Here is a 14,741-nt window from a genome sequence, read left to right as displayed (position 1 = left end):
AAGTGAGAAATAGATTCAAGGGATTAGATCTGATAGAGTGCCTGATGAACTATGGAATGAGGTTCATGACATTGTACAGGAGACAGGGATCAAGAAAAAGAGTTGCAAAAAAGCAAAATGGCTGTCTGTTACAAATAGCTGTGAAAAGAAGAGAAGCTAAAAGCAAAGGAGAAAAGGAAAGATATACCTTTTTGAATGCAGAGTCCCAAAGAATGCAAGGAGAGATAAGAAAACCTTCCTTAGTGATCAATGCAAAGAAATAGAGGAAAACGATATAATGGGAAAGACTAGAGATCTCTTCAAGAAAATTAGAGGTACCAAGGGAACATTTCATACAAAGATGGGCTTGATAAAGGACAGAAATGGTATGGACCTAACAGAAGCTGAAGATATTAAGAAGAGGTGGCAAGAGTACACAGAAGAACTGTACAAAAAAGATCTTCACGACCCAGATAATCATGATGGTGTGATCACTCATTTAGAGCCAGACATCCTGGAATACGAAGTCAAGTGGGCCTTGGAAGCATCATTACAAACAAAGCTAGTGGAGGTGATAGAATTCCAGTTGAGCTATTTCAAATCCTAAAAGATGATGCTGTGAAAGTGCTGCACTCAACATGCCAGCACATTTGGAAAACTCAGCAGTGGCCACAGGACTGGAAAAGGTCAGTTTTCATTGCAATCCCAAAGAAAGGCAATGCCAAAGAATGCTCAAACTATGATACAATTTCAGTCATCTCACACACTAGTAAAGTAATGCTCAAAATTCACCAAGCCAGGCTTCAACAGTATGTGAACTGCCAAATTCCAGATGTTCAAGCTGGTTTTAAAAAAGGCCGAGGAAACAGAGATCAAATTGCCAACATCCGTGGATCATCAGAAAAGCAAGAGAGTTCCAGAAAAACATCTATTTCTGCTTTATTGACTATGCCAAAGCCTTTGACTGTGTGGATCACCACAAACTGTGGAAAATTCTGAAAGAGATGGGAATACCAGACCATCTGACCTGCCTCTTGAGAAATCTGTATGCAGGTCAGGAAGCAACAGAACTGGACATGGAACAGTAGACTGGTTCCAAATAGGAAAATGAGTACGTCAAAGCTGTGGCCACCCACTCCAGTACTCTTGCCTGGAAAATCCCATGGATGGAGGAGCCTGGTAGGCTATAGTCCATGGAGTTGCTAAGAGTTGGACACGACTGAGCAACTTCGCTTTCATTTTTCACTTTCATGCATTGGAGAAGGAAATGGCAACCCACTCCAGTGTTCTTGCCTGGAGAATCCCAGGGATGGGGGAGCCTGGTGGGCTGCCATTATGGGGTTGTACAGAGTTCGACATGACTGAAGTGACTCAGCAGCAGCAGTAGCAAGGCTGTATATTGTCACCCTGCTTATTTAAATTTTATGCAGAGTGTATCATGAGAAATGGTGGGCTGGATGAAGCAGAAGCTGGAATCAAGATTGCTGGGTGAAATATCAATAACCTCAGATATGCAGATGATACCACCCTTATGGCAGAAAGCGAGGAAGAACTAAACAGCCTCTTGATGACAGTGAAAGAGGACAGCGAAAAAATTGGGTTAAAACTCAGCATTCAGAAAATTAAGATCAGGGCATCTGATCCCATCACTTAATGGCAAATAGATGGGGAAACAGTGGAAACAGAGACTTTCTTTTCTTGGGCTCCAAAATCACTGCAGATGGTGACTGCAGCCATCAAAAGATGCTTACTCCTTGGAAGAAAAGTTATGACCAACCTAGACAGCATATTAAAAACAGACATACTTTGCCTCCAAAAGTCTGTCTAGTTAAAGCTATGGTTTTTCCCATAGTCTTGTATGAATGTCTGAGTTGGATTATAAAGAAAGCTGAGTGCCGAAGAATTGATGCTTTTGAACTGTGTTGTTGGAGAAGACTCTTGAGAGTCCCTTGGACTGCAAGGAGATCCAACCAGTTCATCCTAAAGGAAGTCAGTCCTGAATATTCATTGGAAGGACTGATGCTGAAGCTGAAACTCCAATACTTTGGCCACCTGATGAAAAGAACTGACTCACTGGAAAAGACCCCGATGCTGAGAAAGATTGAAGGCAGGGGGAAAAGAGGACGACAGAGGATGAGATGGTTTCATGGCATCACCGACTAGATGGACCTGAGTTTGAGCAAGCTCTGGGAGTTGGTGATGGACAGGGAGTCCTGGAGTGCTGCAGTCCATGGGGTCCCAAAGAGTCGGACGCGACTGGACTGACTGATTCTGCATAGAAGTTAAATAAGCAGGGTGACAATATACAGCCTTAACATACTCCTTTCCCAATTTGGAACCAGTCCATTGTTCCTTGTCCAGTTTTAACTGTTGCTTCTTGACCTGCACACAGATTTCTCAGGAGGCAGGTAAGGTGGTCTGTTATTCCCATTTCTTGAAGAAGTTTCCAGTTTGTTGTGGTTCGCATAGTCAGAGGCTTTGGTGTAGTCAATAAAGCAGAAGTAGATGTTTTTATGGAACTCCCTTGCATTTTCGATGATCCAGCAGATGTTGGGAATTTGGTCTCTGGTTCCTCTGACTTTTCTAAATCCAGCTCGAACATCTGGAAGTTCGCAGTTCACGTACTGTTGAAGCCTGGCTTGGTGAATTTTGAGCATTAATTTACTGGCATGTGAGATGAGTGAAATTGTGCAGTAGTTTGAACAGTCTTTGGCATTGCCTTTTTTTGGGATTGGAATGAAAACTGACCTTTTCCAGTCCTGTGGCCACTGCTGAGTTTTCCACATTTGCTGGCATATTGAGTGTAGCACTTTCACAGCAGCATCTTTAGGTTTGAAATAGCTCAACTGGAATTCCATCACTTCCACTAGCTTTGTTTGTAGTGATGCTTCCTGAGGCCCACTTGACTTAGTATTCCAGGAAGTCTGGCTCTAGGTGAGTGATCACACCATCGTGGTTATCTGGGTCATGAAGATCTTTTTTGTACAGTTCTTCTGTGTACTCTTGCCACCTCTTCTTAATATCTTCTGCTTCTGTTAGGTCCATACCATTTCTGTTCTTTATTGAGCCCATCTTTGCATGAAATGTTTCCTTGGTATCTCTAATTTTCTTGAAGCGATCTCTAGGCTTTTCCATTTTATTGTTTTCCTCTATTTCTTTGCATTGATCACTGATGAGGGCTTTCTTTTCTCTCGTTTCTATTCCTTTGGAACTCTGCATTCAGATAGGTATTTTTTCCTTTTCTCATTTGTCTTTCACTTCTCTTCTTTTCTCAGGTATTTGTAAGGCCTCCTCAGACCACCATTGTGCCTTTTTGCGTTACTTTTTCTTGGGGATGGTCTTGATCACTGCCTCCTGCACAGTGTCACGAACCCTCATCCACAGTTCTTCATGCACTCTATCAGAGCTAATGCCTTGAATCTATATGTCATTTCCAGGTCTTGTTCCTTGTCTGGAAGGGAAATTTTTTATTGATGCAAAATTTCTTGACTCACTGTGAAGATTTATTAGCCCCTTTTGGGCCCTCCTTCCTTCTCCATCAAGTAATTTCCCAGGTATAAGGAAGAAGATATTTTAAATTTTTATAGGCCTTAGAGACTTTGGTGAGTGTTGTTGATCAGCTAATTCTGCAGATGGTATGTTGTTGGGTCTTGCTTTTTTTCTTTTTTCCATTAGGATGATCTCTGCCATCTAAGCATAATGTTTAGACAATTTGCATTTATTATCAACATGATCAATTTAAAATTTCCCATCTTGTTCTCTGTTTTCTAAATGTCTCATCTTTATTCCTCTTTCTTCATGTTTTCCTCGTTTCTTTTGGATTAGCAGTATTTTTTTGTGATTCCATTCTATCTCCATTATTGGCTTATTAGCTGTACCTTTTGTTTTACTTTCTAGTAGTTACTCTAGAGTTTATATAGCTAATTATTAATTTATCTTTAAGTGATATACCATTTCACACAGGAATCTTACACAGTATACTTCCATTCTGCGTCCTCATCTTATGTTATTTTATCACATTTTACTTCTACTTGTTATAAACCACATACCTAATTATTGAACTTTCTTTAAAGAGCCAGTTAGTTTTTTCCAGCTTTTGAGGTATAATTTACAAAACTATATTTAAAGTGTACAACATGATGATTTGATATTGGTATAGATTGTGAAAGTATTTCCAGAATCAACTTAACCATTACCTTAGTGATTGTGTGTGTGTGACAACCTTTAATATCTACTCTCTGCAAATTTCAGTTATCTAATACAGAATATAATCACCATTCTGTACTTTCATTGTGCTGTTTTTGCGGTAGTCATGTTGTACTTAGATTCTCAGGACTTTTTCATCTAATAACTGAAAGTTTGTACCCTTTAACCTCTCTCCATTTCCCTAGTCTCCGGCAACCACCCTACCACTCTGTTTCTGTGAGTTCAGCTTTCTTTTAAGAGTGTCCAGTATTTGAGATTATGCAATATTTCTTTTTATTTCTCTGGGTTATCTCACTTAGCATAATGTCCTCCGGTTTCATCCAGGTTGTTGCAAATGATAGGATTTCCTTGTGTGTGTGTTTTTTTAATGGCTTAATATTATTCCTTTGTATTTACATCTTTTTATACACAATTTTAGTTGCATGCAGAGTGTTGAACACATCCCTCATGAAAGTGTGGAGCAGGGGGGAGCCTGCCACTGGGTGGGAGAGTGTGTGTGAGTGAGGTGCACAGATCGTTGAGGTTACTGAAGGTGAAGCCTCCCCAGCAGTTCAGCTGTGGACTTGCTGCTGTCCTCGAAATGGTTAGTAGGATCCATGTTACTTTGACACGTCTCTGGCTCTGGCAGCCCCTCCCTGCCCCTCAGTTGTACATTCACCTCAGTACCCCTAGATGGGGCAGGAAAGAAGTGGGTCCTTTTGGCAGTATGCTGTCCAGCTGGGGAAGCTGAGTACTCACTTGCATGCTCTCAAACATTCCATGGTGGGAGAAATAGCTGGCGAGAGATCCTGAGTTACACCACTGTTGGGGAGAGGGTAACGTGGTCGTTTTACTTCTACATCTAATCCCTTTTTTATTTTGCTCCCGTAGTGTCCTGGAGCTTCTCTGCTGGACTCCGGAGTTCTACAAAAGCTGCCTTCTTGGTAGGTGATTGTCCTAGTCAGTTGGTCTTTGGGGAAATAGCAGTAGAAAACTCTTGTGCCATCTTGCTGATGTCATTTCAATTAACCTTTAAAAAGATTAAAATTGAGAGAAAAATGTCCTTAGCATTTAGCCATGTGTTTTATATTGTAGGCCTCTCTGGCTTTTTTGTGGTTACAAGTTTCCATTTGGTATTTTTCTTCTGCTGGAAGAACTTTAATATTTCTCATGAGATAAGTCAGAGAAAGACAAATACTGTATGATATCACTTATATGAAGAATCGGAAAAAAACAAACTCATAGAAACAGAGTAAAATGTTGGTTACCAGAGGATTGTAGGTGGATGGATAGGAAAGATGTTTAAGAGGACAGACTTGCTACCAAGTAGTTAAATAAGTGGTAGAGAATTAATGCATAGTACAGAGACTACAGATAATATTGTTACAATCATCAAACTTGCTAAGAAACAAACTCAGTTATTCCAACCACTAAAAAGAAAATAGTTAAATAATGTGATAAAGGTGATTATTGCTACAAAGGCAATTGTATTACAATATAAATTGTATACCTTAAATTTACACGGTGTTATATGTCAAATATATTTTTGCTGAAGTATGGTTGCTTTATAATGTCGTTAGTTTCTGCTGTACAGCAAACTGAATCAGCCACATGTATTCATATATCCTGTCTTCCTTGGATTTCCTTCCCATTTAGGTCACCACAGGGCTTTGAGTAGAATTCCCTGTACTATATAGTTCATTCTTATTAGTTATTTCATTTAGTTCAGTTCAGTCGCTCAGGTGTGTCCGACTCTTTGTGACCCCAAGAATCACAGCATGCCAGGCCTCCCTGTCCATCACCAACTCCCGGAGTTTACCCAGACTCGAGTCCATTGAGTCGATGATGCCATCCAGCCATCTCATCCTCTGTCGTCCCCGTCTCCTCCTGCCCCCAATCCCTCCCAGCATCAGGGTCTTTTCCAATGAGTCAACTCTTCGCATGAGGTGGCCAAAGTACTGAAGTTTCAGCTTCAGCATCAGTCCTTCCAATGAACTTCCAGGACTGATCTCCTTTAGGATGAACTGGTTGGATCTCCTTGCAGTACAGGGGACTCTCAAGAGTCTTCTCCAGCACCACAGTTTAAAAGCATCAATTCTTCGGCACTCAGCCTTCTTCACAGTCCAACTCTCACATCCATACATGACCACTGGAAAACCATGACTAGATGGACCTTTGTTGGCAAAGTAACGTTTCTGCTTTTCAATATGCTATCTAGGTTGGTCATAACTTTCCTTCCAAGGAGTAAGCGTCTTTTAATTTCATGGGGGCAATCACCATCTGCAGTGATTTTGGAGCCCCAAAAAATAAAGTCTGACACTGTTTCCACTGTTCCCCCATCTCTTTCCCATGAAGTGATGGGACTGGATGCCATGATCTTTGTTTTTTGAATGTTGAACTTTAAGCCAACTTTTTCACTCTCCTCTTTCACTTTCATCAAGAGGCTTTTGAGTTCCTCCTCACTTTCTGCCATAAGGGTGGTGTCATCTGCATATCTGAGGTTATTGATATTTCTCCCCACAATCTTGATTCCAGCTGTGCTTCCTCCAGCCCAGTGTTTCTCATGATGTAATCTGCATATAAGTTAAATAAGCAGGATGACAATATACAGCCTTGACGTACTCCTTTTCCTATTTGGAACCAGTCTGTTGTTCCATGTCCAGTTCTAACTGTGGCTTCCTGACCTGCATACAGGTTTCTCAAGAGGCAGGTCAGGTGGTCTGGTATTCCCATCTCTTGAAGAATTTTCCACAGTTTATTGTGATCCACACAGTCAAAAACTTTGGCATAGGCAATAAAGCAGAAATAGATGTTTTTCTGGAACTCTCTTGCTTTTTCGATGATCTAGTGGATGTTTGCAATTTGATCTCTGGTTCCTCTGCCTTTTCTAAAACCAGCTTGAACATCTGGAAGTTCATGGTTCACGTATTGCTGAAGCCTGGCTTGGAGAATGTTAAACATTACTTTACCAGCGTGTGAGATGAGTACAGTTGTGTGGTAGTTCGAGCAGTCTTTGGAATTGCCTTTCTTTAGGATTGGAATGAAAGCTGAGTAAAGTTATTTCATGAGTAGTGTATATATCCCAGTCTCCCAATCCTTACCAGCCCCCCTTCCCCTCTTGGTACTCGTACATTGGTTCTCCGTGTCTCTATTTCTGCTTTGCAAATAGGTTCATCTATGCCATTTTTCTAGATTCCACATATATGCATTAATATACAATATTTGTTTTTCTCTTTCTGACTTCATTCTGTATGACTGTTTCTAGGTCCATCCACGTCTGATGGCACCATTTCGTTCCTTTTTGTGGCTGAGTAATATTCCACTGTATAAATGTACCACATTTTCTTTATCCATTCCTCTGCTGGTGGAGATTTGGGTTACTTCCATGTCCTGGCTATTGTAAATAGTGCTGCAATGAACACCGGGGGTGAGGGGTACATCATGTATCTTTTTAATTATATTTTTCTCCAGGAGTATGCCCAGGAGTGGGATTGCTGGGTCGTATGGTAGTTCTGTGTTTAGTTTTTTGAGGAGCCTCCATACTGTTCTCCGTAGTGGTTGTACCAGTTTACATTCCCACCAACAGTGTAGGAGAGTTCCATTTTCTCCATACCCTCTCCAACATTTATTGTTTATGAAATTTTTGATGATGACCATTCTGACCTGTGTGAAGTGATACCTCATTGTAGTTTTCATTTGCATTTCTCTAATAGTGATATTGGGCTTCCATGGTAGCTCAGCTGGTGAAGAGTCTGCCTGTAATGCAGGAGACCCTGATTTGATTCTTGAGTCAGAAAGATCCACTGACGAAAGGATAGGCTACCCACTCCAGTATTCTTGGGCTTCCCTGGTGGTTCAGCTGATAAAGAATATGTCTGCAATGCAGGAGACCTGGGTTCTATCCCTGGGTTGGGAAGATTCCCTGGAGAAGGGAAAGGCTACCCACTCCAGTATTCTGGCCTGGAGAATTCCATGAACTGTATAGTCCACGGTGTCACAAAGAGTCGAACACAACTGAGTGACTTGCACTTTCAGCAGTGATGTTGAGCATCATTTCATGTGCTTGTTTGCTGTACGGAAGTCTTCTTTGGAAAAATGTCAGTTTAGTCTTCTGCCCATTTTTTTGATTGGGTTGTTTGTTTTTTTGATATTGATCTATATGAGCTGTTTGTATATTTTGGAGATGAATTCCTTGTCAGTTGCTTTATTTGCAAATATTTTCTTGCATTCTACGGTTGTCTTTTTGTCTTACTTACGGCTTCCTTTGGGCTTCCCTGGTGGCTCAGTGGTAAAGAATTTGCCTCCTAATGCAGGAGATGACAGGTTTAAGTGTTAGTCACTTAGTCATGTTTGCCTCTTTGCGACCCCATGGACTGTAGCCCACCAGGCTCTTCTGTCCATGGAATTCTCCAGGCAAGAATACTGGAGTGTGTATGGTTTTAGGGAGTGCTCTAATTTCATTCTTTTTACATGTAGCTCTCTTGTATTCATTCCTAGCTCCACTTATTGAAGAGACTGTCTTTTCTCCATTGTATATTCTTGTTTCTTTTGTCAAAGATTAGGTGACCATATATATGTGGGTTTATCTGTAGGCTTTCTATCTTATTCCATTGATCTATATTTCTGTTTTTGTGCCAGTACCATACTATCTTGATTACTGTAGCTTTGTAGTACAGCCCGAAGTCTGGGAGCCTGATTCCTCCAGCTCTGTTTTTCTTTCTCAAGATAGCTTTGGCTCTTGAGGGTCTTTTGTGTTTCCATACAAATTGTAAATTTTTTTGTTCTAATTCTGTGGAAAATGCCATTAGTAGTTTGATAGAGATTGCCCTGAATCTGTAAAATGCTTTGGGTAGTATGGTCATTTTCACAATATTGATTCTTCCAACCCAAGAACATGATACATATTTCCATCTGTTATCTTTGATTACTTTCATCAGTATATATCAAATGTTTCAATTAAAAAATTTCTCATAGTGCATGTCTGTTTTCAGTGAATTCTATCAGCTTTTATTTATCTGCAAAAGTTTTTATTTTGCTTTCATTTGTGGAAAATATTTGTGTTGCATATAGAATGTTGTTAATATTTTTTTTCTGTTTTTTTTGTTTTATTCTTTCCACTGAGAAGTGTTTCCTGACATATGGACAGATTTCCTTCTCAGGACCCTCATCTCCATCTCTGACCACTAAAGCTCAGCAAAACTACCCACAAACGCACAGACAGCAGATTGCAGCCAATCTCTCTGTTTTCCCCTCATTTTCATTTGGCTCAAGGAACTCGGTCAAGATGTTATCGTTCAGGCAGAGATGATGATAAAGCGAATTAAACCGTGCTGATAGGATTGACTTAGCTAAATAGTGGTGAAGAGCTGAGAGGACTGATGTGTGGAGTAAGAAGTATCCTGAAGACTGACTGTGCTCATCCTGGAAAACATTTTCTTTGTAAAGTAGAACCCAGATTTTCAGTTGGACATACTGTTGTTGCCCAATGAAAAGATTGAAAATCAAGTTTTTTTTGTAGCTAGATGTGACCATATCACTAAATTCAGTTTAGTGAGATGAAAGAAGTGCTGTGTGCAACTTCTAGAAAGTGTTATTAGAAGGATTGAACCCTGCTTCCACTCTTTCCTACTGGCTATTATAGGCATGTGATAGCAGGCGCCCAAGCAGCTACCCTGGGCCTTGAAGGTGGGGACATGTTTTGAGAATGACACAGCATCAAGAGGGAAAAAGCCTGGCACTGTGAACCTGTACACACTGGCCCAGCTGCATCTGGGCATCTTTTTTCGTGAGAATACAATTACCTTGTGTAAGCCATTGGCTTTATCTGTTGTCTGTTTTTGCTCTTGTTGTATGTGGTCGAACTTAATCCTGACTAATGAAAGCCAGGTGACAGAGGAGGCCCAGGTTTGAATCCTGGATGACTGAACAAGTAGTAATGCATTTGGTAAAGAGCAAACAGGTTAGGGGCTTCTAAAGGTAGATAATCCTATAAAACAATTAAACACCGACATGAATAAATCTCAACAGTTAAATTACTTTTTAAAACCTGAAAAGACTAAAGCTTGTTTTTAATTTGAATCCTTTTTCCTTTTGCTTTCTTAGACATGAACATTGATCTCATATGTTAATCATGGGAGGAATTTGATGACTTAGTCTTACATCATAATGGAGTTCTAAAATACTAAGTCTCCCTCTGCCTCATTTTCCTGTTAATGGAGTTACGGGTCTTAATCACATTCTTGAATTAGAGACTTTTAGGTTTGGGGATCCTCAAAAGATTAATTGAAATAAAAACATGGAAGAATGCATGATATATTGAAACTATTTATAAAGGGCTTTTTTCTCTTTGGATAAGGTCTTTGCCCTGTCACTTACTGTTAACCTTTATCACATGTTTGAACTTTCATGTCAAAATTGTTGTTGAGCACACCTAGGGAAAAATAAATTGAGTTTACCTTTTTGGCTTTATTATCATAAAACATTGAAATGACAGTAATTTGGTGGAGATTCCAGTTCGCTTTTTTATCCTTTAAGCCAATCACAGAATTTTTATCTTGCAGGTATATTTGTAATCTATTTTCTCCCTCTGACCTTTCTTCTCCAGGACAAAGGTGATGGATTTGTGGTGGTAGTTTTAAGCTTGAAGCCACCAGGGAAACATTTAAAATGTCTTTAGGCAAGCTTGTTTTTCCTGTCTTCTTGCCTGGTAGTTAGTGTTGAAAGCTGAGTATCTCTTTGCTTTTTTAAAAGTTTGTCTTCTCTAGGTGCTGGCAAACAAGTTGAAATTTAAATGACCTGTGGAATTCTTCAAGGCGGTGACTGTATGTGGGAAAAGGAAACCTTGAGGCAGATTCTGAACTAGAGTGATGTAATGCATGCCCGGAAAGCAGTGGTTGGAATTTAGGTAGCTTTGAGCAGGTAACTTAATAGCAGAGGATACTATACCTCTGCTATACCAGAAACAAGCAGGTATAAAAGAAGAAAAGAAATGGGAACAGTAAGACCATTGATAACAAAATAGAGGAGGGAGTAGGGTTTAGGGCCTCTCTGGAAATCCTTAGAGGCCGATGTCTTTAAAAGCCAAGACTACTTCATGTTTCTTTTGATAAAACAGTCATTACAAAATAATAATAAGGCTCAGGCCAGTATCAACACTGAAATTTCACCTATGTCAATTTTTTAATACTTGTTTTAATGGCCTAGGGCAGTGTCATGTACAAAAGACTATCACCCAGACTGTGCATTTCATTGAAAACAAAGGCAGGCGTACTTGGAACTGAATTGACAGCTTTGTGGCTGTAAAGATAAATATAGCACTTTTCAGGTAGTGAATTCATGAATAATCAATGAACCAGCAAAGGACAAAAAGTGACATATGGCAGCCTGGTGTGGATTAAGTGTGATTGTCACTTTCCCCTTCCCACCTTTTTCCTTTCTTTGATTTATTGAAAGAAACAAAGGCAGCCTCACGTAGCCAGAACACAGTACCTCTGGAAAAATCCATGTAGACAAAGTGTTTACCAGCGAGTTTATTCATTAAATGTCTCCTCTTCTCTTTGGTTGTTTTAATAGGCCAGCCCAAGTTGTTTGTGTTAATTGAAATTGTATTCAAAATGAAAGTTTAAACGAGTAAACCAGTTTCTGTTTTTTTAAAAATTACTACTGTACAGTATTTTCAAATCAGTAACACGTAACTAGTTACGCTAATATTGCACAGTGTTCTCATGCTTTTACCTAGTGTGTAAACCAGGCGAGGTAGAAGGCATTCTTGGTTTTTCCCTTTGTAGCAACCAACAGTTTATTGGAGTCAATGATGATTTTATTATTTTTAACAAAAAAAAAGGAAACCCCAACGGATTTCACGAAATTCCTTGGTAACACCAAGGTTTTTCAGAATAATAATGAGGGGCTGTTAATGGGAAGGTGTTTGTTCACAGCCCAAATAATAACCATAGCATTTTAAAACAATATTCTTCCTGGCAGCTATTGAAGGGTGGGATTTTAGTCCAGTGAGTCAGTTTGCACCTTTTGTTCACCTGGCTTTGTGCCAGGGATCTGATCCTGAAAGATTTAACATTGGAGAGTCTCTGAATAGTCTGATTCTCCAGTCTCGCAATTCTGCTCTAGTTTTTCCAAACCCCTTGAAATTGTCCGAGGAATCAGTGGTAAGATTAAAAAAGAGATTATTTGCTTTGAATGGCTCCTCCTGTTCCTCTACTTTCCAAAAAGTTCTGGAAACTTACTCTTAGACATGCAGATTCCCATCTGATTATGAAATATTTTGTTGATTTATTTGTAAATAATGTGGATCTTGTGGAAGTTTTACTGTGACCTCAGAAATCAAGGTGTGATTTGGGTTAGGTTTGTCGTATTCGACATCAGAGATGGTGTGCAGACCAGAAGTCGAGTCTATGACAGTAGGATGTCCATGGGGCATCCCTTTCCATCTTTCAGAAACAGTTAAAATGATTTTTATGATGGAATTGAGTACCACGAAATACTGTCATGGTGGAGAGATTATAAGAGACACTTTGTTTTCTTGGTGGTGTAGAGAATCCTGGCTTCACTGATGGCTTCCAGAGGGGAATGGACCTGAAGGGAATGTAGCCTAAAGAACCCTCTTCAGAACCCGTTCTCCTCTTGGTCCCTTTGCCCATTCCAAATTGTGAATGCCATTGTTGTTGTTGTTCAGTCGCTAAGTCATGTCCAACTCTTTGCAATCCCTTGAGCAGCAGCATGCCAGGCTTCCCTGTCCTTTACTATCCCCCGGACTTTGCTCAAACTCACATCCGTTGTGTCAATGATGCCATCCAACCGTCTCATCCTCCTCTTTCACCCCCTTCTCTTCCTGCTCTCCATCTTTCCTAGTATCAAAATCTTCTCTAATGTGTGGGCTTTTAGCATCAGGTACTTTCACTTTTTACTTTCATGCATTGGAGAAGGAAATGGCAACCCACTCCAGTGTTCTTGCCTGGAGAATCCCAGGGATGGGGGAGCATGGTGGGCTGCCATCTATGAGGTCGCACAGGGTCAGACATGACTGAAGTGATGCAGCAGCAGCAGCAGCCGCCGAAGTATTGAAACTTTGGCATCAGTCCTTCCAGTGAATATTCAGGATTGATTTCATTTAAGATTGACTGGTTTGTTCTCCTTGAAGTTCAAGGGACTCTCAAGAGTCTTCTCCAGTACCACAGTTTGAAAGCATCAGTTCTTTGGTGCTCAGCCTTCTTTATGGTCCAACTCTCACATCTCTGGATGATGTGATACGGTTTACTGGAAAAACCATAGCTTTGATTTTATGGACCTTTGTCGGCAAAGTAATGTCTCTGCTTTGTAATACGCTGTCTAGGTTTGTCATAGCTCTCCTTCCAAGGAGCAAGCATCTTTTAATTTCATGGCTCCATGGCTGCAGTCACCATCCAAGGTGATTTTGGAGCCCAAGAAAATAAAATATGCTGTTGTTTTCAGTTTTTCCCCATCTGTTTGCTATGAAGTGATGGGACTGGATGCTATGATCTTAAAATCTGCTGCTGTTTTCAGTTTTTCCCCATCTGTTTGCTATGAAGTGATGGGACTGGATGCTATGATCTTAGTTTTTTGAATATTGAGTTTTAAGCCAGCTTTTCTACTCTCCTTTTCCACCCTCATCAAGAAGCTCTTTAGTTCCTCTTTGCTTTTTGCTATTAGAGGGGTATCATCTGCATGTTTTAGGTTCTTGATGTTTCCCCCTGCGGTGTTGATTCCAGCTTGTGAGTCATCCAGCCTGGCATTCTCTCATGATATACCCTGCATGTAAATTAAATAAGCAGAGTGACAATATACAGCCTTGATGAACTCCTTTCTCAATTTTGAACCAATCTGTTGTTCCATGTCCGGTTCTAACTGTTGCTCCTTGCTGCTGCTGCTATGTCAATTCAGTCGTGTCCAACTCTGTGTGACCCCTTGACCTGCATACAAATCTACCTACCTCCCTGAGGAGGTAGTCTGGTAGTAAGGTAGTCTGGTATGCCCATCTCTTTTAAGAATTTTCCACAATTAGTTGTTATCCACACAGTAAAGGCCTTAGCGAGGTCAGTGAAGCAGAAGTAGATGTTTTTCTGGAATTCTGGCATTGCATATACACAATCTTTTGGACTGGGTCAAGAGCGTGATTGTTAGTGCCATAAAGAGTGCCAGCTTGTAATCTTGCAGTCGAGTATGGTCATTAAGAACATACACTGGGAATCTCTGCTCTCAGATGGTGGTATATTGTATTTTCCAAAGATGGCTGCATTTCCAGCCCCCTGCTCTTTCTAGTCTGTGACCCTGATACTCCTCCCATGAGAGGAGGGGTCTCTATCCTCTCCTCTTGAATCTGCACAGGCTTGAGATTTGCCTATGACTAATGGAATGTCACAGAAGTGCTGAGGGATGTCTGAAGCTGGGTCAGAAAAGACAGTTTATTCTCTGCCTCGTTTCCAGGACCCTTGCCCTTGGATCCCAGTGCTGCCGTGCAAGGTGTCCTACGTGCTGAAGCTGCCGTGCTGCAGAGAAAGCACAGGACACAAGAGAGGCCGTGTGTCGCGCTCTAGGTGACA

At 40.6% G+C, this 14,741-nt stretch overlaps 1 protein-coding gene across 6 annotated transcripts in view; it reads left to right on the top strand.

Annotated features, from left to right (window-relative positions):
- The window catches only part of LOC113891324 (cytochrome c oxidase assembly factor 1 homolog), a 94,653-nt gene that overhangs the window by 42,860 nt on the left and 37,052 nt on the right, over positions 1 to 14,741 (top strand). For 4 of the 6 annotated variants that reach the window (XM_027539211.1, XM_027539212.1, XM_027539213.1 and 1 more), the window contains exon 2: positions 5,056 to 5,108. The exons of the other annotated variants lie outside the window; for them this stretch is intronic. Coding sequence is in view for 1 of the 4 variants with exons in the window: in XM_027539210.1 (XP_027395011.1) it covers positions 5,056 to 5,108 (53 nt within the window). In the remaining 3 variants the exon portion in view is untranslated. The remainder of the gene's footprint in view (positions 1 to 5,055; positions 5,109 to 14,741) is intronic. 6 annotated transcript variants of the gene reach the window in all.

This window comes from Bos indicus x Bos taurus, chromosome 4 (genome assembly GCF_003369695.1).
Source record: "Bos indicus x Bos taurus breed Angus x Brahman F1 hybrid chromosome 4, Bos_hybrid_MaternalHap_v2.0, whole genome shotgun sequence".
NCBI lineage: Eukaryota > Metazoa > Chordata > Mammalia > Artiodactyla > Bovidae > Bos > Bos indicus x Bos taurus.
The sequence above is the reverse complement of the archived record's forward strand: the minus strand, read 5'-3'. Positions and strand labels throughout refer to the sequence as shown.